The sequence below is a fragment of the Colossoma macropomum genome, unplaced genomic scaffold (genome assembly GCF_904425465.1).
Source record: "Colossoma macropomum unplaced genomic scaffold, Colossoma_macropomum, whole genome shotgun sequence".
Classification (NCBI taxonomy): Eukaryota; Metazoa; Chordata; class Actinopteri; order Characiformes; family Serrasalmidae; genus Colossoma; species Colossoma macropomum.
Genome location: NW_023494791.1, coordinates 28385685 through 28412427, shown reverse-complemented (window position 1 = coordinate 28412427; position 26743 = coordinate 28385685). Strand labels below are relative to the sequence as shown.

Sequence of the window (26743 nt, the reverse complement as noted above, 5' to 3'; positions counted from 1 at the left end):
ACATGCACACATACATTAATGATGAGAGAGTATGACAGAAGCAGCTGGCGGTCAGGTCTGGCTATAAAGCAGAGGTAAAGGCGGAGGAAAATATTCTGAATGAATTATGCTTATTAAAAACGTTGAGATTTTTTCCATTTTATTTTTATAAGCAACACTTAATTGCTTAAATGGCTGAACCATTCTTGGAGTACAATATTTATAGCATCCAACACATGGCAAATTATTTTATAGTTATTATAAGTATTTAATAGTTGAGTATTTGGCTAGCTATAGGTATTCTGAATTGCCACTTTTGCTTTGAACATTAGATATTAGCAACCTAAATGAGGTCTAAACAACAGAACAGAATGCATTTTTTAATTTTTTTTTTTATTGGCATTCAGTATTCATATGTATTTACACACACACACAGATACATTTGACAGGGCAGAGACTTGTGAAGGTTTATGCTGGTGTTGATGATGGTCATTAATGGTGACCGTGGCCTCCTGCTTCAGGAAGATCAGGAATAACCTCGCCCGTTTCCAAAACGGTGTCACCCTGTACGTCAGAGAGGGCACATTAGACTAATTTGATAAAACAACAGTTACCATCAGCAGCAGCAGTCAGGATGTGTTTAGATTGAGTCTGCTGATCTGCTGACAGTTTTCATAAACATTTAGCATAAGGGCGCCAAAGTGAAGCATGAAATTAATGGTTAATATTATTTGTCGCTGCACAGAAACATGATAAAAAATCAGAAGACGTTTTAAGTGGTGGGGCAAAAGTCCTTATGTTTTAATGGAAGATTACAGGACAAAAAGAATTGTTTTTTAAATTAGATAATCCGTGAACCGAGCTAAATAAGACCAGGGACATGAACTAGCAAGGCAAAAAAGGTCAGTTTAGATTTTAGATTGACTTTAAAACATTAAAAGGAAAAGACAAAAAAAGTTATAAAAATACATTTTGTATACAACGATTTTTTAAAAATATATTCACTCTTATTGGGTGAAGATGGCATTCTGGTAGGCCAAATTAAACATACAGGCCAACATTCTTTCACTTTGGGTAGCCCTGATGTAGAATAAAGAAGCTTTGTTGCACTTACGGGAAAGAGTCTGGGTTTCAGCTCGACGATTCCATACGGCATTTTCTGAGAACAGAATAAGGATTACTCAAATTATTTTGGTTCATATATACAGATCACAGCCATGGCAAATTAAGCTGCACACCAATCCTACTTCAGTGCCAGTTAAGTTTAGGTTTTTAGATCATGAACAGCTTCTGGATATAACAGAGCCGAGCTTCTGACCAATCAGGTCCAACCATCTGACCAAGCATTGCAGAACTTCTGACATATCAGTGACAGCCTTCTGACCATGTTGAGTTGGACTGATTATAATCAGAAGCCACACTACCAAATATACCAGTGCCATACATAAAAGTGGCCTGAATTTGTTGCTGTTGTTTTTTGTGCTGTTTACGCTGTCACACAAAACAACATAGCAATCACATATGAAGAAAAAAAATGGATTTGGCCACTTGCAGTGTGAATGTAGTCAAAATATGTTTAAATCATATATCACCATGATATGTCTCATGATATGGATTTTGCCCTAGCATGTATACCATGATGAGCCCAAAAACAATGAACTACAAACAGCTCCGTCACCAGGACGTTACACACCAACTTGACAAGTTAAGACAAGTTAAACATCAGCGTGAACAGTTTAAATCTTAGACAAAGAAAATCTCAGACAAAAGAAGTAGCTGCCATCCTGAGTGGCACTTGCATACCACATTCATCAGTGAAGCCTTTCACATAATTTGCACACAAAGAGGGTGTACTGCCGCTCGCCATGTGCATAAAGCATCCCAAAGACATTGTGTTTCTTACAGTGTCCACACAGATTATTACTTTGCAATAGTTTTCATGTTTATTCTTCAGAACAGTTCAACTGATGAACAAGATAAGGAAATAAGAATCAGCTCATAAATGATATTCAACAGGCTTAATGTGGTAAGCTTAATTTGGCAAGCTCAGAATCGCAAGCTGCAAAAAACTAAACACAAAATGGAACTGAGGATGAGTAATGAGTTAAAAACAAACAGGAAGAGAGTCGTAGAGGTGAACAACTAAAAACTGGATCAAAAAAGGAAACTGAAGAAGCTACTAGAGCATGTTAGCATTTATAAAATCAAAAAACTTTTTAGATGCATTGCTATTCTAATATTTGAATGGCTTATAAAAAATCATTATAACCAACATCACCACTGAGAACAGTGGCAAAAATAATAATAACAACAACAATAATAGCAATAACGGTAATAATTTTTATCATTACATTGTTTTGTTACTGTGATTGTTAGTATTGTAACTGAACTTTTTCGATATTGTAATATCATACGGTTCTTGCCCAAATACAAGAATATATTGTGATATAAATATAATAATATTGTGATATTAATTTGAGTTCTTATTGTCCACCCCTATTTCCACCCTGATGCAGGGAAATTGACCAGAAAAGCAATAAACTTACAGTGACATGGTACTTCATGTAGTAATGTACGATCCACGCTGGAATCAGGATCCGTGTTAAAGCGAAAGTTCCAGCCCTGTAGGCTCTGAACGTCTGGGGAAACAGAAATCAGCATCGTGGGTGTCAACAACTAAACACTTAACATATAACAAGGGAAAGGGTACTTTTCTGAATTTTTTCTGAATGGTTTTCTGAACTGTCACTGATTTACAGTAAATGCAGCTAACCAGTAATGGAAGTATGTGTCATGCAAAATCTGTCTTATATTATCCTCATAGCTCCAGTGCGGAAAAAAAAACCCTTTAAATGCTTACTGTGCTTACTATGGTGGTATCACTCCAAACTCAAAACGTTGCAATTGTTGCAATATTTCATTCAGAGTTTTAACACAAGGATACACAATTTTCTCCTTGTAATTTTAACAATATTTAATTTTAGGGAAGCCTCCACACAACCTATTTCCATTTTCACCTATAATTTCAAAAAATCTCCATAATTAAATGTTTAAGCTGTAAACAAAGACATTTAAATTAGTTTGATGTGAAATGATTTATTCTAAAAAAACTTACCAAGTCAGAATTATTCACAGTGGTTGTGATAATAACCAGACATTTGAAGCGTTTTAATGCCCCTAAAAGCTACATCAGATCAATCTTTTACATGAAGCAGTTACAAATATGTTGCCTGAAATTGTTTTATAATAGTTCTGAAACAATGTTTCAGCACAATACCTTTTTTTTTCTTCAGTTCATGGTTCAGGATATTGTAAGGCAAAGTAGTACCCAAACAGTACCAGACTTCCCACCATTTTATCAAAAACGTATTTCGTAAAAACGTTAAAAAAAAAACATTGTCAACATTACATACAAAACACAGGACACGTGAAGGTACAGATTGAATTATGCAGAAACTTTGAAAATTTGGTGGAAATCCTCTTTAATTCCCTTAAAAGGTACCTGATTCAGCTCATAAAGGGTTTGATATACCTGATAATCTGGATCAGGTGTTTTGGGTTGAAAAACAACTGAAAATGTGAGTGGGGGGGGGTCTGCAGGATCAAAGTGGAGCTGTTTAATTATATTGATGAAAAACTGGTGAACCTTAAGGTCCATGGTTGTATTTGAGTGTATGTGTGCACAGTGTGTTTGTGCGTATAGTGTATTACCCATCCTCTCTGCTGTACAGTACTCTGTGTTTGTGTGTGATGTATTACCCATCCTTTCTGCTGTACAGCAGTGTATGTACAGTGTGTTAGTGTATAGTGTTAGTGTGTGTAGTGCATTACCCTTCCTTTCTGCAGTACAGCAGCGTGTGTACTAGAGATGAAACGATATTAAAATTTCATATCACGATTATCATGACCAAAATTATCACGATTATCGATATTATCGCGATATTGTTCAAAAGCGTTGAAAAGTAAAATAAATAAATAAATAAATACATACTGATATACAAACTGAAACTCGTTTCACCAACTTTTATATTAACACAAATAGAATTGGCAGCAATATGCACTTTTTGTTTGCATAAACATTAAAACAATATCGTCAATACATTTGTAGTATTACTTTTGTATTACTTACAATACTCTGTAAACAAAAGAATAGCAAATGTATTATTACTGTTATTACTATTATTATTATTATTATTACTGTTGTAAATTATTATTATTATTATTATTATTACTGTTGTAATTATTATTATTACTATTATTATTATTAATTACAATAATTAGGGATTTCCTTGCATAAAGAAATAAATCTCGACCAACTCTGAGGCGGGTCTTACTGGAAAATTACTACTTCTAAGAAGTGTTGCGCTCGGGGGATTTCTGTCCTAACTGCAATTGCAGCATTATTGTGCCGTTGTGGCGCTGAACCCCTAATCAACACAGTGCACCAGGAAAACCAGCCAAAATCCCAGAGGAATTGCGTGACCGTTCTGTGAACTACAGACAGTGTAGAACTCACACAGTGTGTCTTCACCTGTGGAGCTGCTTCTCTAAAAGCATTTTAAAACTAAAACATAACTTAAAATTAACGCGCATCTGAGCTGTGGCAGAAACACTCCTAAAGTTTAATTTCTGAAACTGCTTTTCCTAAAAGCAGCACACAGCGTTTACTCGCGCAAGGTCCAGTCTCAAAGCACACTATCTTCCCTATGTAGTGCACTTCGTGGGTCATGAAATAGCGAATCCTTCACCCAAAGAGTACATGAAATGTTCGACTAAGTCATCTATAATCAACATTAACAATAGGTTACAAATTCCCTATTTAAAACTCAACTGCTTGTTAATGATGATCGTGTTTGTTTGAACAGTAGCGCACTATGTAGGGGACATTGAGTGATTTGAGACGGTGTTACTCTCTTCTCAGACAGTAAACACTGCAAGCGAGACGAGAAAGGGGAGCTGTGCAGATTGAACTTTTGCAGCGTCTCGTTCCAGAGCTTGTGTAACTTAACTCAGAGCTCATTTTGGAGGCTCTGCTCCACAGAAATATGTGTTAAAAGCTTTAGTTTCGATTCACAGTTGATTCACCGATTGTTATTATTTTTATTTTTTTTGACGCCAAAAGCTTCATTTTATATTATTAACGAACCATAAGCATAAGTTAAACCACACAAACCATGACATTTCTTCTATTTCGAAGTCCCCACGGACTTCTACGTTAAGGTTAACCTTGCATTCTCTAAAAAGTAGCGGGTGGTGGTCGCGAAGATGACTCGTAAGGTTTGATGTGTTGCCCCCTTTCGCCGCTATTTTCTTTCGGTCTGTTCTGCAGACAGGGTGGTCATCTTCAATTAACTTTCCTTCTGCATTCTTATAAAACCCAAAATATGACCAAACGTCAGACTTGGTCTTCTTAGAAGGCTGAAATATCTCCGAATCTCTGTCACTACATTCCGCCATGTTCTCCCTTCTCTCCCTCTCCCTCTCCCGCACGGCAGTGTGTGTACAGTGTGTTAGTGTATAGTGTTAGTGTGTGTAGTATATTACCCATCCTTTCTGCTGTACGGCAGTGTGTGTTGCTCCGTTAGTAACAGGCTCTCTCGGGCTCAGCTCCTGATCCTTCAGCCAGCGTCTCCGGAGGTTCCACAACTGCTGCGCGCGCAGCCGCTCATCTGCGCTGTAGCCCGACATCCCGCGCTCTAACGTAAACACAAAAAATACTAGATAATACACAAATAATCTAAACGAATAAGAAACTACAACTCAGTATTAACTCACTCCAATGACAGCAGAGAGGACAACCTTCCCACAGTGCACTGCACCAAGAAACAACCGGATGTACTTCACATAAAGCTCACAAGTTGCCACAGCGCCGCCTGTTGGTGGAGCATTGTGCAGTCATTATTATTATTATTATTATTATTATTATTATTATTATTATTCACAATATCCTATATATTTCTATTATTAATAAACATTAATTAATGTTCAAAATATTTTAAACTCTAAAATGTAAAGTCTGGAAAAATGAATTACATTTAATTTTAGACGTAGAAAAATGTATCAAATGTGCATTTAAACACTAGTACGATTTTCATCATATTTAAATTTGTAGAGTTGCAGTTATAGCCCTGCAGTCAGACCCTAGTCGTTGTACCAGATCTTGAACTGTTGTCTGTGACAGCGGGGCGGATTCGCCGCTGGAGGGTGCTCTCTAATAAGCCATCTTGGTCAAATGCGCTCTGCAGACCAGTTCAGCTTTACTGCTGAATTTCACCAGTTAGTCATTTTATCCACAGACAGTCAGACCGACAGACGTTAGAAAGGGTATAGAGCTAAAATATATATTAGATTTCAGTCATTTTGGCGCTGGCAGGCTCCGCTAGTGTAGCATTGTAGATTGTAGAATTTAGCGGCCTGCGATGTCAGATTTACTAATCTAGACATTTATTTTATTTTATTCTAGGTGTAACGTTAAACACTGCGATACCGCTTTTGAAATAGTGTGACGTTATGATGTAAGCAACATCTGTTTCTGTTTTCCGCTGCTGTTAACCTTTTTCTTAAAAATGCTACTCATGGTGAGTTCGCTCAGTGACTTCAGCTAACGTTCATGTCTGCCTTTTCATCAGTAACGTTAGCATGATAGCCTCAGTAAGCTAACCCAGCCCTGCTAATTCTACCTAATGTTTATTATTAACCCAACTCTGCTAATTGCTGCCTAATGTTTATTAATTATACATCATCTTAACTGCTTTTGGTATTTAGATTATTAATTGTGTTTATGTTGTACGCTGTATGGAAACTTAGCAGAAAAATTATTCACTTTTAGAAGCTGCGTTAAGGCTGTAAGTGATCTGACTAACGTTAGGTAACCGAGTTCACTGATAGGGTTAGCATTTACAGGGTTACAGGGGGAGAGATCATCTTAGGATCACACTGTAGGTCAGAGTGTTTGCGATAAATAAAATGATATTCATCTGTCCCCAGGATTGACTGCAGAGGCAGAAACTGGCCTGAGATGGATGAAATCTTGTCCTGACACAGAAATCGACAAACCTCCTTTTTCCCAAAGCTGGAAAAATGAAGTATTTTTTCAGCGAGACTAATATTAAGAGCTCCTGGGACCAAGTTTTTTCTGCATTTTGGCAGAGATACCCCAATCCCTTTAGGTATTTAGCTACTTCACCATCATTTTTAAACCTTTCAGGAGAGACTAAGAGACTAAACTGAGTAAGACTAAACTCAGGCTTGTATGGAGCTGGGCTTTGGTATTAGATATGTAACCTAGGTAGGTGCGTAAGTAGGTAGATAGATAGACAGGTAGTTATACAGATAGACACGTGCATAAATATTTGGGTAAATAAGTTGTATAGGTACACAGTGCCATGTAGAATGAAGGCAATTGACAGTTGTTTTTAGGGAGCATTGACCGCAGGTATCAGATAGATAGATGGACAGCTAGACGGACAGATAATCAGAAAGACAGATTGCACAAACATGCAACAAAAAACAGCAATAGTAATTTTAATTTTTATTTTCTGTGAAGTGGAAAAGTTTTATCCTGAAAAAGAAATGATCGTGGCAAATAATTGTGTAGAAAGTACTTTTCCTTCTGCCTTCTCAATTGTTTTCAGCACCCATGTTCTGACGGAGGACGTAGTGTATCGGAGTGTGACTGCAGACCACCGGCTCATCACCCGGCGCCTCCTGACCAAAACTAACCGTCTCCCACGCTGGGCTGAAAGGTTCTTCCCCACCAACCTGTCCCGCAGCGTTTATATTCTAGAAGATTCAGTGGTGGACCCTGTCAGCAAGAGCCTCAGCACATACACCTGGAACCTTAATCACACTACACTTATGGTGAGAGTACACAAATACACACACACATACGTTTGTGGCAGATGCAGCCAAGACATATTTGGTGTCTAGGGCGGAAACAGTTATTCAATGTTATCAACAATAAAATGTTGACAGATATTTCCGTTGTCCATTCTACATTTGCATTTACATAGTCAAAGTGACATCCAACCTAAGAATTAACTAGTTAACCTGAAGAGGGCAGCAGTTCACTAATATTCACCACTTTCGGTGACTCTAAGTTTGTAAAACTTTGCCAAACATTATATTGATACCTTTAATGGGCAGGTTTAAGCAAGTTAATTGATTGTTAGCCAATTAATTCATATGAATAATCAAATGTCAAAATATTTGTTTTTTTTGCAGCTGTATTGGTAGGTGAAATTTGCTTTCTTAGTTTTGGTACTGACACTACAAGTAAGGCCAGATTAACCATACAGACAAACAAATAGGCTAAGTTAGGATCTGTAACCTGCAAAATTTTTGGCAATCACTTCACCTGTATTCTCTTTCTCTCATGAGATGAAGGGGTGGAGTAACAAAAACTTGGTTGATGGAGTTGTGAGCTGACATTGAGTTTGGTTGTTGTTCAGAATAACCACATTTTGGAAGGTGACCAAATCTTACCTTGATTATTGCTATTCTGGTTGCGGGGTTTGAAGCGATGTAGTGATGCACATGTCTGTAATAGGTCTGAGTTACTCTTGAAATCTCCACAGACGGCAGCTCTCCCCAAGAGAGAGAGCACCCAAGAGCGATGAAACTTGTGGAAATTGATTGGACCCACAAGCTGTACAACCAGGGTGACACTGAGTTGATTCTTGCTCGAAACAGATTATATAGAACAGCCATATTAAACACAATTATCATTCATGCTGACCAAGAGGGCTCTTGTACAGTCTGAGGGTAAAAGGGCATGGGCTCAAGTACCCTGGGGTATATTTCTTCATGTGCTGGATTGTCAGTGTAGTGCATTAGGTGAAAGCGCTGGGTCAGTAACACTCATGGCCCTCTGTGGTCTTTTCATGTTTGTGTGTGTGTGTATGTACGTATGCATGTATGTAGACGGTTACAGAGCGATGTGTATTTAGAGAATCTGCGGGTCATCCGTCATGGACACAGCTTAAGCGTGAGGCCTGGGTCTCCTCAAGTATGTTTGGCTTCTCTAGAGCCATACAGGTAACCACACACACACACATAACCTACATAGCCATGTGCTACACGTAGTGTTCAGGAACAGCAGCAACAATAGTGGTGTTTCAGGTTCTGATTTATCTTTTACTGCGTTTGGTTTGAAGAATCACAGCGAATAGCTAGTGTTTTTTTTTTGTGGTGGTGATGATTCTGTAAGAACTACATTCGACCAATTAATGTTCTACAGTATTTATAGTTCCACCTAATATGTTTTGCCTCAGTACACTTGGTGCCCCAGCAAGAAGGCTAACCAAGTTTAGCATGGGTACTCAGGAACATTAAGGACCATACTGTACTGTACCACACAGTCTTATGAAATAACTGATTTTGTTTTAAAATTTTTTAATCATATTCATACATGTAGATACAGAACACTGGTATTGCTATTATATAGATACATTTTCATACAGAATATAATATATACTATATATACTATTATGTTGTTCCATGTTTATAAAAAAAAAGGAAATATGACATCTCTCCAAACTTGATGAAAATGGCCAGTTGTATTGCAGCAAAAGCAGTAACGAATCATGTGAAAAGCACTGCAGATTCAGACTGAATATCGCACCTCCAAATATATACAATATATACCCTTCAAAGTAACAGTTTGTCACAAAGGAAGCTATGTTGTGATGTAAATGAATTCAGGAAGCTACCCTCCTACTGTGAGTGTATGATAATTAAATCCATTGAATGCTGTGATTAAGCTACAGAAATACTGTAATTTCTTACAAGCCAATATTGTAATGCTATTGCAACATTACTGGTGGGGGGGATCCAAAAATCACTAAATAATAGCATGAGTTCTTTTTTGCAAAGCAGTTGTTACTTCAGTCTTCAGTTCCCCAAGGTTATGAGGGTCCCTCTGATGGAAATCCTTAAATTTTCTGTGGAATTCAAGTCAAGAGATTGACTAGGCCATACAAGCATTATTTTGGCTGTGTGTTTAGGGCCGTTGTCTTGTTGAAACATCCATTTTCTCCCTAGGTACAGTTAAGATTAAATTCTCCTCTAATATGTCCTTGTACATGTAGGCATTGGTGATATGGCAAAAAATAATTCAATCACAAGACAATCTCACAGTACACGATATGTATCATGCAAAACGCAAAGTATAGTGGCACATATAAAAAGGCTATAATAATAATAAAAATAATAAAAAATGTGCAGCTACAATTATTTTTATTTGTTTTTTTATTTTATGCTTTACAAACTGCACTGCACTGCACTAAATCCAACTGAAGAACCAACACAAGTTTAGATGATAATGAGTCAAGAGTCAAGAGGCTTTTATTGTCAATCCATCTATGTACAAGTACACAGTGGAGTGAAATTACGTTCCTCCAGGAACAAGATGCAACATGGAACGAAAGAGTACAAAGTGCAAACGTGCAGACATAAGTGTGCAAACAAAAAATTACACCGACACAGCACTCATTCTGGACATGAGGTAGTGGAATAAGGTGCAAAGATTATTTAACATGCTGTGATATGTAGGTATATGCAGTGAGATAACATACGTGAGCACAGCAGTTACTGAGGTAGTACTTGAGTAAACACAGTTTAAACACAGTGTTAGCAGCAATGTTCCAGATAGTGCAAGTAGAGCATCAAACGAAGTGTGTGTGTGCGTGAGTGTAGAGTATGTGTGTGAGGGGGTATTCAAATGATTAGTTATCACTATGTTATCTTAGAGAGCAAGCTATAAACCCAGACAGTGCCACACACAGTGACTGGTGTCAGGGCAGGTTTAGTGGCTTGGTTCCAACTAACTGATGCTAAAATGACACCCGCTTAGAGGATTTCTGAGAGAGTAAGGTTGAGTCAGCGCCACACAAACACCAATCAGTGCGCCCATCTAAAATATAAATGGGTGGAATGTGTTCAGATGTGGGGATTAGAAATTTGACGTCATGATGTTGAAATGGCATGATCATTTTCAAATGTCATAGTATAATTTATTAGTGTTATACTTCCCAACCCTACTAACCAGTCACAATATTTTTACTATGTGCTGTGAGCATCCTGACTAATCATAGTTCCAGATACGTTTCTGTAGGTGTTTGATTGAATCATCGCATTCACGTAATCCAACATAACGCAGTCGTTAATTACATTACATTATTGATTCGCCAGATACAATTATAGCAGTGTGTGTGTGTCTGCTCTTTATGAATGAATCACTGCTGATTCTGTATCTCATATGTTCCTTTACCTGGTGTGTGTGTGTGTGTGTGTGTGTGTGTGTGTGTGTGTTACAGGAGTTCGGACTGGCTCGCTTTAAGAGTAACCAAATGAAGGCCATGAAGGGGCTGGAATACGCACTGGCTAAATTACACGGTATGCTTAAGTGGGAGGAAAAGAGCAACATGTGTGTTTTAGCGCACTATTATTATTGTTTTTTGGGAAGTGGCATCACACCAGGTTCTTGTTTGGTTGGTTTTTTAAAGTATTATTACTATAGCTGACCTATACTGGATTGACTGTATGTGCTGTATTGCTTATGACCAAAGTTCAGAATGTAAACTGAATGTAGATCAGGAGGCTGGCTTTCGGTTCTTCATAGTGCAGATAACCTTACAAATTGTTTTTAATTCAAATGCATTTTCTTTGTCAGTTTTGCAATAACTAACCATATTAAAGCGTAATAGGATTTATTTAGAGGAAAATGATATGACTTATAAAAATATTTGTGCCAATATTAATGACAGTGCTGCCTTGGGGAAAAAGCCAGAGGCCATATATTTTATCCCCTTGTTGTAATGTCAGCATTCATCAGCCCTCAAACCTTTCAGGTGTTTAAACCAGCCAGATCATTATTTAGACAAAACCTGCTTTTCATACCAAAGAACATACTTTGTGATTGTTGGTTCACTCCCACTGTAAATACCACAACACAGCTCTTTTTATGGCAGTAAGCACAGTAGCTGACTGACTGTAGTCTGCTCTACAGCAGTATTTTGGACATGGTGTTCTAGGAAAAATCTGGTGCAGAACCTTTACATTATGTGGAAGATTCTTTACATTTTTAAAAGGTTCTTCATACTAACACAGCTCATTTGTCAAAATGGTTCAAGGCCCTATTCGTGTCACATTCCTGAAATTTTAGCTGAAGGTTGATTGCCATGTAAATTATTGCAGTTAACAATTTAATTGGCTTATTTGTTATTTGTATTCAGTTGTTAAAGTACAAGCCTAAAGTGGCCAAACTGGCTGATTATTTTTCTTTTATTTATGTGTAGTTGCCTGAAACCACTGATACAACATGGCCAGTTAAATTCTGTTTGTTGCAATGTAAACATATTGTGAAAGCTAATAATTACGGAAAATAATTGTGGTCCGCTTAAATAATTGTGATCAAGCAATTATGTAATTTTAACAGGCCTAAAAGGGCCAGTGTCCTTAATGTTTTTTTTTTTCTCTCCACACTTCTGTGTGGTATATCAAAAACAGTTTTTTTACATGAGCATTTTCCAGTCTTTCATTATCCAGGCTGTTACTGTGCCTACTGCTCTGTATTGTGCCTCATTCTGAAAGCTGTCTGAGCTGAAACATTCTTTATAACTTCAGCATCAATGGACTAAATTCCTTTAGATTGAATAGGTGGATGTATGTAAATATGCTATATGTGATTTTTGTGACATCACAAAAAATGTGAATTGAAGAAAACGTCTTGTTTTCCGTGATGTAGGCCCTTTTAAAGAACCTGTCTTTGAAAGGTTGAACGTCTGTTGAAAGTGTTTCTTCTATGGAAATGTTTTAAAGAACCCACTTTGATGCCTTTATTTTTAAGAGCTTAGCTGAGCCAAGCAATCATGAACACTTAATACCTGTACAGGTGTGTTAGCACTTAGGAAAAAAAAAGGTCAAGTAAAAATGTGGGTGGTTGAGAATGCCCCCCCCCAGTGGCTGTTACTAACTGTTGCAGAGTCCAGGTCCAGAAACGGAATCAGAAATGTGTTTCGTCCATCTAGGTGAATGGCTAAATTCGGAACGTCCTCAGCAATTTATGTTTCTATAAAACCAGACACAGTAGTCCCTTGCCTTCCGCTGGGTGGTCAGTTGTAGTCTGAGGTGATTCATTGTATTGTCCAGACAGCGAATGTAAGCACTGGTTTGTTTGAGTTAGCCTTTATCTTACTTTAGCTTTGGTTAGCCCACACGCTTACTATGTTTCTACTTCTGGTCACAGTGCCGCCAGTCTTCTCCTCCAGCCAGCCACATCAAGAAATACTGCAGTGGTGCACCCGACTCTGTGAAGCAGACAGAGGCTCAGCTGTGTCACTGTTATGATATCCAGCATGGTGATTTTTTTCAGCGCTCAGGTTCTCTGCAATAGATGAGCTCCTTATTGTATGAGATGCTCGTATCGCATGAATTACTAGACAAACGCAGACAACATGTAAACCTTTATTGCACCGTTGGTTGTGCCAGAAGTAGATACAGAGTTCGCCCCTGCCTGCAGAACTGGAGAATCCAACAAAATCCAACAAAAAACACTATCATGAATAAAATAGACACATGGAAAAAGTATCCAGACCTCAATTTTACCATGCATGTAACTTATTATAACACACACACATGAAAGTGTAAATGACTACGGATGAAAAATAAAAGATATGAACAACAGAACAGAAACCAGACAGCCACAAAGAATTAAGGGTACCACTGTCCCCAGTGCTGCAATAATTAGCACTGCGAGCTTCTGCTGTTTATTTGAGATTAGGAACTGCCAGCTGTATTAGTCAGTAAAGCAATGTTTAAAACTGTTATTTAGTATAAAAGTCTAAATATTATCTGATCTTAGGAATTTCTTGCAGAATTTCGACCCCAAAATGTTCACATTGGTTGAGCCCTAATTATCGATGAACTTCTGTAATCATCTTAACAGTGTGTTTTTTTGCTGTTTGCTTTTTGTGTGTGTGTGTTTCAGGAGATGGTCAGCAGTGGCCCCTGAGGGCCTCTGTCAGGGAGGCATCTGAGAAAGCAAAGGAAGCGGCTCTCGCTGCCACAGAAACAGCAAAACACCTTGCTTCAGCTGCCACACCACAGAAACTACGACAGTATGTGTGATGAACACACACACACACACAGGACTGGGCTGAAAACCACACACACACTCCTGATACTGGGCTAAAATCATCTCACGCATTAAAGTGATAATCCTGTAAAAATCAATAACACCCCCAAACACCCCCCCCTCCCCTGACCACTTACTTCTTGAAGAACATTCAAACATTACTGTTATCTGTGAATTGGAGCCTTACTGTGATCAGCTGAGTGTGTGTCTGTGTGTTTGACTGCAGTATGCTATCAGTGCAGTAATCATTACTGCAGAACACTGCACTGTCTTTGCATCTGATGTGGTTTAATTAAATCATCCAAACAAATCACAATGTAATTTGCTGGAAATATTCTAATTATGAGATAATTTAAAATCATGTTGGCAGCACTGAAAAAACATTGAAAATGATTTAATGATGCAAATGTACTGTTTATTTATCAATAATGTATTTTATATATAACTGAAAAAGGAAACGAAATGTTCATTTTGAGTAATTATATCAATACAGCAAATACATAAATAAAACTATTTCAGTTTACCTGGGCTTTGCATATATTTCTCATTTGAAAATGTTTGTCTAAAATATAGTTCTAAATGTACATGCAAATGTCAGTAAGTATGATTTTATACTTGCAATTCAGTTTAAACATTTTAAGTCAAACTAATTTTACTCATGATGAGTGATGTTGCTCTTCCTGTTACAACCAGCATGGGGCGCCAGGTTTAGATCTAAATTGGCCCTTCGTTTTGGTCAGTTATTTTTCACTTCTAACTTTAAGCTTTGAACTCTCTAGTGGGTCAAATTTGCGCACCTCACCTGTAATACTTAATAACTTTTCTGACCATATGCTAAATGTTCTCTAAGGCACATGTTCCATGAGCACACTTCTGAAAAAAAAAATCAAATACAGTAATAATAACAGTTAAGATTAGGGTTATGGTTGTTTACTTGTCCAACTATATTAGCTAGTTCATTTCTCCTTCAGAATAAAATAGTCAAACTTATGGTTAGCTAATTCACAACCACATTAGCTAGTTAGCTTGCTAATACACAGAAATGGGTGATTTTATGTGTCATGGAATTACATAACTACAGCATACCTTCTCTGAAACAGTTTATATATGCTAGCAAACTTACGTCTAACAATGTGAGCTACCTTACCAACACTTTAGCTAGATAACGTAGGTAGCTTGCTAGCTAGTTAGCTAAACTTCACCCACACTGAAGCTTTTACTGCATTCATGACCAAGTGGGAACTGGGAAGTTTCCAACTTCCAAATAGAAAGAAATCCAGTTCAGCTGCATATTACACCCATCCTGCGACATCTCCACTGGCTTCCTGTAAAATACCGCATACAATTCAAAATTCTTCTCCTCACATAACCTTGCTCCTTCTTACCTCTCTGATCTACTTACCAACTCGCACTCTCAGGTCTTCCTCTGCTGGTTTACTCACTGTCCCACCTTCCAAACTACATGGGTACGGTGATCGTGCTTTCTCTAGGCTGGCTCCCCGACTCTGGAACTCTCTTCCCTCATATATTCAACAGGCCCACTCTGTCTCCACTTTTAAATCTATACTTAAAACCTACCTCTTTTCTATTGCTTATAACTGTTCTCAATCCTAAACCAGCCCTTTGCCAAGTCCTGCAATGTTTTGCTTGTGATGTTATGCTTCGTGTTCTCATGTTTGTCTTTATTGTTCTGTATTTCGAAAACCTGTAAGCGTCTTTGAGTTCTTGAAAACCGCTATATAAGTATAATGTATTATTATTATTATTATTATTAACTGTCATACAACTCATAATTACCACCAGGAAAGTGTTTCTCAAAAGCTCAGACTTCTCTAAGTTGCCGATGTCACCTGTAATATTTGACAACTTTTTTGACCGTATGTTAAATATCCTTGTCCATAGGAGCACACATCTGAAGGCATTGTTTAAAGGATCTGGCTAAAAAGTGTTTTTTATACACCTAAATTATCACTACATTCAGTCTTTTGGTCATACGGGACTGTTAATTTTCAACAAGAGTAAATCCAAAAATGAAAAGTGTGCTGTTGGATGTTCATGCAATATAACCATATATAATTTAATTTCAATCAGAATAAATTCTGTGGAATATTTCTTCGGCATGAATGGCTTAAACTAACTTGTATTGATTCCACTTTAATATCAGTAACACCCATGACACCCATGTGTATAAAACATTTTTAATTATTTATATTACAATGAAAGAATACACAATACCTTTAAGCGTGGGCTACAAAACAGCCAGCACCAGGTATGTATGTATACACAAACAAATAAACAAACAACAAAAAAAGAAACTATTATAGCACATCTGAATGCATATTACACATCTTCTACCAGGAAACATATTCACAGGTCTGGCACAGAACACTCCCGCTTCAGTGATAGGTAACACTCCGCACACCAAGCAGCAATGCACACACACACACACATACACAGAGGAAGACAGAAACTGAGCTCGCAGTGGAAAGGCAAGATAAAAAACTAAAACCAAAAACATATATAATCATCTATAAACTGCTCTCCTGGACATGCATTAAAGGAGTACTCCAGCATCTTTCAACATAATCTCTATTTTCTGCATTTTAATCATTTTCCCCACAGTTGTCTGTAGTCTGTGGGGACCTGCCCATTGGCTTCTATTATAAGTGAGTTTTGAGTCCATACGTTTTCTGTTCTTTACTAAGTACAGTCAAAGTATTATCCATGATAATCAAATGTCTGCTACAAATACAGCAGATAGAGATTAGATTAAAACACACTTTTATCTCTTTAAATTCAGTGGTGACTCGCCATTGAAAAGCATGTTTAGTCCAGCCAGCAGATCTGGGTGGGATAAACCAGCCTAGCTGTGTATAACAGAAAAGACTAAAAGCCTAGAATCATCTATATGTAAATATACTGGTGTGGAATTACCAGTAGATTTACTGGTAGAAGGAGAAAGTGCTTTTTTGTTTTTTTGGCCGGAATCTGGCAGAGATGGAAGAGTTTACTGCAGAAAGGAATGGATTCAGATAATCGGCACACATGCACACATGTACACACATACACACACTTTTTCTTTCTTGATCGGTGAACAGTGTTCATCCTACTTGTGTTGATCTACACTGATTTTGATTTCTCACACAAGCAGCCAGTTAGGGCGAACGATAGCCAACTACCTAGCAAACTACCCAAGTTAGCTATCTAGCTAAAGTGTTCACATTAACATTAAGTACATAAAACAGTTAATATGGGTTATGGTTAGTTACTTGTCCAACTATGTTAGCTAGTTAATTTCTCCTTTAAAATAAAAGGGTTAAACTTGTGGTTAACTAATTCAACTTATATCTGTGGTTAGCTAAAACAAACTTATATCTAACATTAATCTGAACTACCTTACCAACACTTTAGCTAGATAGCTAACTTAGGTAGACTGCTAGTTAGTTGGCTAAACTCCACCAACACTGAAGCTTTTGCTGCGTTCATGACCCAGTGACAACTGGGAAGTTTCCGACTTCCAAATAGGAAAAATCAATTTGAACGATCACAAAGCTCACAATTCCCACTAGGAAAGTCAGTGTTTCTCAAAAGCTCAGACTTCTTTTAGTTGCAGCTCTAATGAAAGCGCAAAGATTAGCAGTAAATTGCGATGACATACATCAACATAAAAAAAAAATTAACCAAGCAACTCTTTAACTAAAAGCTTTTTGAGAGCTTTTTGTATGCATGCAGCAGCCAAACAAGCACTATATTATTGTAAGCATAGTTTTTTCTGTCCTCAGCTGAAGTTGTGCAAACACTCTGAGCTTGGAAGTAGGAGGCTCGAAGTTTGAAACGTCCGAGTTCAGTTGTCATGAATGCAGCATTTGCCCAGTCTGGGGTTTGGTCTACCAGCAGCTAGATGTCATTCCACACAGCAGCTGTGTATGTGTGTGTGTCTGTGTCTTCAGTATCAGCTCCACTGTCTGTTCACACTCTTTCTGCTCTTTTCCACTGTAACACACACTCATTTTCACTTTTCTGATGATGCCTAGGTCTGAAGCTCCGCCCACATATATTTAGTGTTAGAAAGCTTTTTAACAAACCTACAAAAATGTCTTCACGTCTCATCACTGCTACTACTAAGGCTAATCAGTAACCACTGCAACAGTGAAAAACAAAAGCTAAATATGATGTATATTAAAAAGGCTGTATAGAAATGAATTCACACACCTAGGCTATAATCAAGTCTACTGAGCAAGCAGGGTGCTCCAGTTTTAAAACTGAGATTGACATCCATCCCACAAAATGTTTTACAGAATGCTGGTAAGAAAAAAAATACAATTCAACCTAATGGGAAACTGTAGCATACAACTCAGTTTTTATAATACATACCAACATTCAGAGAGTGTTATTCATTTCAAATTATATTTATTTTGTATGTGTGTGAAAGGTCACACTGGTAGAATAGGTAAAGTGTAGTTTTTTTGTTGTTCACCATTAGCACGGTGGCTAATTCGTTGTCGTTTTTAAATCCAGTTTCAATTAGCTACAGAAAGTAAGCCCAACTCTGTAGCTTAGCATTTTTAAAAACTCTGAAATCCAATCTAAATGTACTTCCTGCCAGTGTTCTTTGGGCAGAGTATGTCTATGTAAGTCATTTTTTATTTTGGTGAATTATTTTCCTCATCCACCTTTAACTCTAAATTACATCCACATGCTCAATTTCATGGTTGCCATAGTTACTCATTTGCCTTTGTAGGGCTGACTACCATTACAGCTGATACGCTGTTTAATGATTTCCACATGTTCTTTTTTTTGGTTACATTTTGTTTTTAAAACTACCAAGAAAGTGGGCAGGTCTTAAACTCTTTTACAGTGTGATGTCAGCACATACACACACACACACACACACACACCTGCTGCATGATGCTGAAAACTGAATCTCGTCTCTGGCCCATGAATTCCATCTTAATCATCCCATAAAAACATTGTTAAAAAAATGGGAGGTTCTGTGCAAGATTTTTTTCCCTCAGTTTAAATATCACTATGTTGTTCTCTGACCAACTGAAAGAGGACTCATTTTTTGCTACTAACAGTCCTTGACATGGATGTAAACTCTTCATGAAAAAAGTAGCTTTTTCAAAAAGACAAAACAAAACATGCTCCCTCCTTTCCAGGAGAAGATAATAAAAGCAGAAATGTCAGAATTGGTCACAAATGTGCAGCACAGAATTCAAGCTGCTGTTTACACTCAATGAGGAAAACAAAAAAAAAATAAGTAGGTGATTGTATTGCTGTGTGTCGCCCCCTGCTAGCCTTTAAACACAGAGCACACCAACCAAACGTTCTGCGACAAACAGAACCACTCTAATGCTCCCAGAAAAAGAACCGACAATCCAAATGGACAAGAGTGAATGAAGAAAAAACGTCCAAGAGTCTCCAATTAAACACAGGTATAAAACTAAGGTGTCAAATAGGATTACTTTGCTCAATGCCATACAAGAATCAGCTTTGGTTCTTGAGAGGACTATTTTGTAAATAGGATGTTTGAGTGAAAAGAACCTTTCTAAAGTTAAAAAAAAAACTTTTTTATGGAAACCAATATGGCATCGCTTATAGAACCATTTGTGATACCTTTTTATCAAGAATGTCTGGTTCACTAAACGAACATCCTGTTTGCATTTGTTTCTGATTGTTGGTGTTTGGTTGGTGAACTGAGGGCCTTTACACTCATTGTCTGTAATGTGACGCTGATGGTGGGGCTTTGTTTTAGAGGAGCCGATTCTATAGCCGAGAGACTCAAGCAAGGGATGATTACCCACAGTCGTCCTGGGCAGGCGCTAACACTAACAGGAGGTGTCACTGGGAGAGTGTAGAGGGAAAGAGCTCCAGCTGCCGTCGGTTAATGATTGATTATCGCTCTTCTCCCAGCATCTCCCTCTTCATTATGACGAGAAAAAGAAGCAAAGCTGGACTGCAAAGACGAAGAGGCTGAAGCAGAACAGTCGGAGAACCACTTAAAGCAACTGCTCAGCAAAAAAATCCCATTGGCCTAGTTAGCCCACCATAACCCCAAATGCAGTTGTACATCCAAGACATGTTCCGTGTCTGAAATTTGTTTCTTTAGTTTTAAGGCCATTACATACCAATTGCAATTAATTTAACAATAAATTCATTTAAACGTATGTATAAAGATTTCCTGCACACCAAACATGATTTTTCAGGTAAACATGCAGCATTATTTTATTTGCCCTATTTTTGTGAGCTTTTGCCAGCAACATGAACTCACGCAACCAATCGCTTTCATTTTTGTCATTGGAACAGTCTGCCATCTGCTTTGTCACCAATGATGTTAGCACCTCCAAAATGAGCTAAAATGGAGCTCAAAGTGTGTTACAGACATCTACATCTTACAGACATCCGAAAGCTCTCATAAAGTTCCAGCTGGGGCGGTGAAACTCTTCATGCTACTTTTACTTTGGAATGCAGCCTCCAATGTCATCATTCATGTCCGAATATTTCACATTTCACATGTTGTTTATATGCATTGCCTTCAGTGTGTAACGGCATTTTCAATGAGGCTAATGTAATGATTAGAATAGTTAATTCCGACAAGTGCATGTCAAAGTCATCACACTTGCTGAGTTTATTAGGTAATCTCAAATAGACTTGTGTGGTTTCTGATGCCGTATGGCTGTTACCCATCATAATGGTCTAAAGTACTGGTTTTAGTTATGTTAATTATTTAGTCTGACAGCTAGCTATTTTTGTCCCCACCATAGTTTGAGGGAGGTATGTGTGGATTTAGGCCTGCAGTTAGCACAATGCTAATTCCAGGGGTATTGAATGCCATTACTTGTTGGCTATATTAGCTTTGTGACACCAAACATCTCTTGGCTGACTGGCTACATTTGAGGTAAGGGGGATACTGGCTAAATTTGATTTTCAATTTTTTGCAGAACTGCTGCTTTAATGCCTAACTTCATTTGTTACTCACTGAGGATGAATGGATGGATGTAGGGAGTGCCTGGAGTAGACCTGAGCGAGTGGAGGCTGAGGGGAGGGAATGGGACATAATAACATAAACAGAGGCTGACCAAGGCACAGAATGACTGTCTAAATCTCCAAATCCCCGAGACAAGCCTGGCGTACTGCCCTGTCCATCTCATATATATATATATATATATATATATATATATATATATACATACACTCTTCTTTTTTGTCTTTTACCTTTAGGAACATTTAGGAAAATATAATACAAAATTTTAATACAGGAAATATAGACTACACTTGCTAAAATCACTTTTAGTGACCTATAGCTTTTTTTTTTTTTAATTCATGTTTTTTTATTGGCTTTTCTTGCTTTTTTTTAATAATCAGCCATTGTAGGCTAATCACATTATCACACACGCACACACACACACACACACACGTGTGTGTGTCTGTGTGTATGTATGTTTTTTTCCTTTTTAAAGTGTTGAATGCCAAGCTCTAAGAACCGCAGCAGAGGGAGTTTAAAAAGCGGAAACAGAATAAAATACTGCACTCTCTGCATTGCAAATACACTGTATAGGCCAACCAAAGGAATACAAAATCATTAGTGGTCCGATCTGCAATGCCCTGGAGCTCCTCAAACAATTGGTTGCGTATTAATATGTAAAGAGAGAGAGAGAGTTAATTTGAACAAATCCAAGAAAGCTACAAGACAAAAATGAAAGTTAAGGGTTAGCGATGTAATCTCTTGGTTTAACTAAGCCTCCACAAAAAGAAAATCATTAGAGCTGGCTGTTTTTAGACTTTTTTTGGACTCATTCAGCTTTGATCTGTCAACCTGAATGCTGAGACACAGATGATGCGTCTGCGTGTGTGTTTAGAGCAGAAAAGCTAGCTTAGTGAATCACTCTCGTTTTTAGTGCCTTAAACCCCTCAGAATCATATAAACAATCACGAAAGCAGTAGCTTTCTGTGTTTATTGCTACATCACTTTGCTACTGAAAGAGAAAAAAGGGGTTTGATCCCGAGGGGCTGATCTCACTAAGCTGTTTTCTACTGTGAACGGTGTGTGCGAATTTTGCTTCACTGCATTTGTGGTACCAGCCAAATGCTAATGTAGCACTGGCACAAACTGTAGTGATTAGCACCGGGTGGTGCTATGAAAAAATCTGGCTTGACTGTCACTGCTCTAGCAACAGTGAAGGAAAGTGGTCAGATCGGCCCTTGCATATATTGTACAATATATTGTGCTGTGTTGCCTCCATGTTGACACTGTATTAATGATCCAAACGTTTAAATAACCGTAAAAGACAGAAATACAGTTTATTGAGTGTTTCCACAAAACGGACGGTCGAGCTGATGATGCCACTATTACAGATCACATGTAGTGTGACACCAGGGCCGACACCAAGTTTTGTAGTTCAGTTGTATTGTACTCTTCACAGTTCTATGGCTCAGCCCAATATTATGCTATTATATTGTACTCATAGCCTGTATGCTTCTACAGTTGCAAACTGATTTTGAATCCATTAGCAAAAATGGAGAAATTCCCTATGGAGAAATTAACGGCAATTCAAAATTTTGTTTTGTTTTGTTTTGTACGCAACCTGCCAATGGCGTTGGTCTGTACCTTCCCTCCTTATAATCTACCTTTTTGTTGCTATGTTATTGTGTTTGTATTTGGTCGTTCTGAATGAAGTTGTGCAAAAGACGAGCTGGTTCCCAGGTGATTTTTTGTTCCTTAAAGAAGCTAAATAGTTGTTGCTCTAGGCTATGCCATTAGAACGCGTAGTGTGCTAAATGCTACTATGCTTAGCATTTACTAAGCTTTTATAATTGTTCTTGTTTTAGCATGTGCTAAGAACTGAAAGACAATCATAGGGATGCACTGACGATATCAGCATTATATCGGTATTAGTATCAGACGAATGTTAAAGTTTGACTGACAATTCAAACTGATAATTGATGATCCATCGGGCGATACGTATATTTAAAAAATTGGACAGGCATTGTCCCAGAACTTCCATATGAGTGCATCCCTAACAACAAAAGCAAAGGTGTTTTTATGGATCCAGCCCGTTCAATAAGAGAGAGTGTGAAATACACATACTCACTCGCAAACTCACTCAGGACGTTAGCTGACAGGTCAAAGCTGTATGGCCGCACCACGAAACCGCAGATTGCTCTTTGGGTGTCTGAGGCAACGATCAGGGTTTAATAGAGAAAGTCTGGAAGTGTGAAAGTGGTGGAGAAGTGGGACGGGAAGTCCAACCAGCTGCTTCCTGCCACAGGAGGCAGGTGCATGAGCTTGGCGCTGGGCGGACGGGTGGTTTGGAGGTTGCCGTTGCACTGCTGGCTTGGTTCTAGCAGATGTGTGTGTGCAGTCTGTGTGAGGGCGAGTAATGGCTGCTGTCGCTGGAGCTGCCCTGCAGGCTGTAGTGGTCTTCAGTATCGCTCACACTGTCCACACTGTCACCCTCGCCAGGTGTAAACTCCATCCCTTCGATATCCACGTCCACCTCTGGAGAAACACACACACACACACACAGTTAGTATCACACACACTCTGTGCCTACACTCAGAAAGTTTGAAGAAGTACTTCATCTAAAAGATCAAATATATATAATATTCTCCTCACCTCAAACACATCTATAAAATGGACAAAAGTACAGACAAAATTCAGTCTTCAAGATGGCCACTGTTTTCAGTTATGCTAGTGTACTTCAATCCATGTAAGCCCAGTATGAGAACAAAATAATGAGTGAGATATTTGAAAACCATAGAGGGGCCAGGGGGACGCAGCATATCCATGCAGCAAAAACACTAAAGAAAATACAGGGCGATAAAAGTATGATAGATCTAAGGTCACAAATTCAGGAGGGAATCAGCAAATCACCAACTATTTCTGGAATTCTGAGACTTTCCCACAACAAACAGCGCATCCCTAATATGCAACCAATAGAAAGTGATGCATGCAAACCCTCCTATGTTGAATCAATAACTACTTATATCAGCAAGAACTTGCAGTACACTCACACCTGACGTTTGAGTTCATGTTTATAGATAACAATAAAACATACAGTGTAAGAAACCACACAAGCAACTCAATTTGAGATTACTTCACACGGTTTGAGAGCAAGTGTGTGATGATTTGCAAATGTAGTAAGCACCATGCTAATTGGTGTGCACAAGCTTCCATAGTCTTGCAAGTGCAGGACAGGCAACTGCTTAAAAAAGTTTCTCATCAAATTGACAAACTCTGCTGCACATAAGAGTATACACACGGACATGTGCATGGCCAATTAGTGTGGAACTGACAAAATCTCTAATATTTGTGACAAGCTTAGCAAACAGTAGATATCAGACAGTCCATATATGAATGGGCAGAGCATCTGCGCTTGAGACTATTTGTCTATATGTCTGACTGCAATGTTCTTTGCCGGGTTGGAGGAAAACACAGCTCCAGATGTGATTTGGTTTTGGAGGTAGCAGTTAGTTTAATGAACAGCTAACATAAGCTAGTAAACTAGTTTGTTTTTTCTCAAGTGTGCATGATGAGCAGCATTATGGAGAGCAATTCCTCCTTTTATGTTTTTTTTTCTCAGAAAGTAGGTCTGACAGCTCACTCTCATGTTTAATATTGGCTCATGCTTCTAAGATTCACAAATTCACAGGGTTAAAATTAAAGAAGCAACCTTAAATGCTACCAGAGGCAGATTCCTTTTTCACATTCTCCTCATCCTTTCCCATTCAAGTGAACTGGCTTTTCTGCCAGGCAATTTTACTCACATTCAGTGTGACCATGGCTTCCATTATTTGTTTGATACATTAGCTCCAGTGCTAGAACTAAAGAAGCAAACTTCAGACACCAAAGATGTCTTGGTTGATCCACTACATTTGAGGTAAGAAGGGTAAAAAACGAGGTCAATTTAATATTTTTCTAAACTCTCACTTTAAGCATGCAAGGAAGATGAGCTCCAACATAACGAGTACAGATAAGCTATTATATCACACTGACTAAAACATGTACAGTATGTGTGTATGTGCATCATGTGAAAGAAAACCTGCAACTGGCCATCTGTTTGTTTCCAGCTTTGGATATGTGAAGGCCATTTTGTGTTGGTGGATTACTGCAGGGTTTAAGTGGCCCTTAGCTGTGGGCAAACAGAACAGGTTTTGTGCTAGCTTGGCTAATCCTCTAATAGTAAATTGCATAGGATGTTTACTACAATGTGCATTAGTAAACACACACTTCTTGCTTAAACCCTGAGGAGCTCCATACAGACCAGTACTGTTCAGTAAGAGGCAGCATGTTCTATGTTCTTAGTTATAATTTTATTCCAAATATCATAATACTAACAACACTGCAAAACATTGTTAGCTCTCACTATTTCCTCTTTTATAATATATGTGTAAACTGAGGAGCAGTTTATGGATAGCTGGATAAAGGGAAATGTTCCCTAGATAGACACAGAGCTGTGTTCCCTAATCTTGGAGCACCGGTATACTCTAGTGTAGTGACTAGCTGTTAGCAAGACTAGCCTAGCTAGTACATAGCACTGCATGACAGCAACATAACTAAAAGACTTAGGCTAGAAAATATCCATCAGTTATTAACACTACATTCAAAGTGTAATTTCACTCCATAAAAAAGAGCCCATGTTGTGTTTGTGTGTTTACCTTGTTCTGAATCAGTAGAGATGGTAGAGCCCATGCTGTCTGTGCGGATTCTCTCCATACCGAGTTGCTCCAGACGCCGTTTGAGGTAGCGATGCTCTCTCTGCAGCTGCTCCTTCACATTCAGGGCCTTTCTGTCCTGCTCCTCCAGCTTCTACACACACACACACACACATAAACATCTGTTTATACACCTTTTAAGATGTGGGGTCATGCATGTCCCACATGTATTATGTAAGTAACTATATATAATAATAAAAATATGCCTTATTACTATACACAGATAGGTGACAAATTAAAGGAAAAACCCAATAACAAGTGCAGATGCTTCTAGATGAGTGTACTTATTTTTACTTACTTATATGTACTTATTTTCACTTAGAAAACCAACAAAACATGCGATGTGACCAGGTTATTTAAATGTTTGCATATGACTGTAAATGTAAACACTATATATAACAACAATGTCTCATATATATATATGTGTATGTGTGTGTGTGTGTGTGTGCGCGTGTGCATTATATATGTTTAAGTACCTATATGTAATAATTTGTTTATTTAATTTCTAGCCAAAACAGCCATTATGTACAAGTTATTAACTTTTCAGGAAATATTTCTGGGGAGATATATGAAAATCCACTTAATAAATACATGTACAACAAATAATAAATAAGTTCCTATATATAATTGTTCATATGTTGCATATTGGTTGGTTTCCTGAATAGGGATTAAGCCCAGCATTCTGAATGTAGAATCTTCATTGAACGGTGTAGTCAAGGACTAGGATTAATCTACATTTAACAATAAATTTCTAAACCTAACCCTGATCCTAACCCTAATCTTAACATCAGAAAACAAAAAGAAATGTTTTTGTTTATTTAGTTTTAAAAAATTAAACATGGAGCTTGTGTAAAAAAAAACTTTTGTCTGAAGCATTCTGTTTGTCCTGTAGGTTCGCCTTGTTTTCTCTAGTTT

At 37.9% G+C, this 26743-nt stretch overlaps 3 protein-coding genes across 7 annotated transcripts in view; 1 reads left to right on the top strand and 2 right to left on the bottom strand.

The window, feature by feature from the left end:
- Positions 1–351: 351 nt before the first annotated feature.
- Positions 352–5841, bottom strand: ndufb6 (NADH:ubiquinone oxidoreductase subunit B). Of its 2 annotated transcripts, none has more exons than XM_036574779.1 (5): positions 5755–5841; positions 5524–5675; positions 2526–2618; positions 1094–1138; positions 352–543 (listed from the first exon to the last, which is right to left on the bottom strand). In XM_036574779.1, exons 2-5 carry the CDS (start codon positions 5665–5667, stop codon positions 472–474), a joined length of 354 nt encoding a protein of 117 aa, XP_036430672.1. In that variant the 5' UTR covers positions 5668–5675; positions 5755–5841; the 3' UTR covers positions 352–471. The 2 variants fall into 2 exon arrangements, with proteins under 2 accessions (XP_036430672.1, XP_036430673.1); XM_036574780.1 differs by having other exon boundaries at positions 5524–5696; positions 5755–5801.
- Positions 5842–6175: 334 nt separating this feature from the next.
- Positions 6176–14641, top strand: LOC118810748 (PRELI domain-containing protein 1, mitochondrial-like). 4 transcript variants are annotated; one of them, XM_036574775.1, is made up of 6 exons: positions 6176–6494; positions 6967–7148; positions 7614–7839; positions 8902–9015; positions 11295–11373; positions 13967–14641. In XM_036574775.1, the coding sequence occupies exons 2-6, from the start codon at positions 7060–7062 to the stop codon at positions 14104–14106; spliced, it is 648 nt and encodes a 215-aa protein (XP_036430668.1). In that variant the 5' UTR covers positions 6176–6494; positions 6967–7059; the 3' UTR covers positions 14107–14641. The 4 variants fall into 4 exon arrangements, with proteins under 4 accessions (XP_036430668.1, XP_036430667.1, XP_036430669.1 ...); XM_036574774.1 differs by having other exon boundaries at positions 6176–6557; XM_036574776.1 differs by having other exon boundaries at positions 6176–6557; positions 11295–11404.
- A 1656-nt stretch (positions 14642–16297) lies between these two features.
- The window catches only part of mxd4 (MAX dimerization protein 4), a 34211-nt gene continuing 23765 nt past the window's right edge, over positions 16298–26743 (bottom strand). Inside the window, exons 5-6 of the mRNA XM_036574778.1 lie at positions 25772–25922; positions 16298–23612 (exon numbers count right to left, since the gene is read on the bottom strand). Of these exons, the coding sequence (XP_036430671.1) occupies positions 23455–23612; positions 25772–25922 (309 nt within the window). The 3' untranslated portion in view covers positions 16298–23454. The remainder of the gene's footprint in view (positions 23613–25771; positions 25923–26743) is intronic.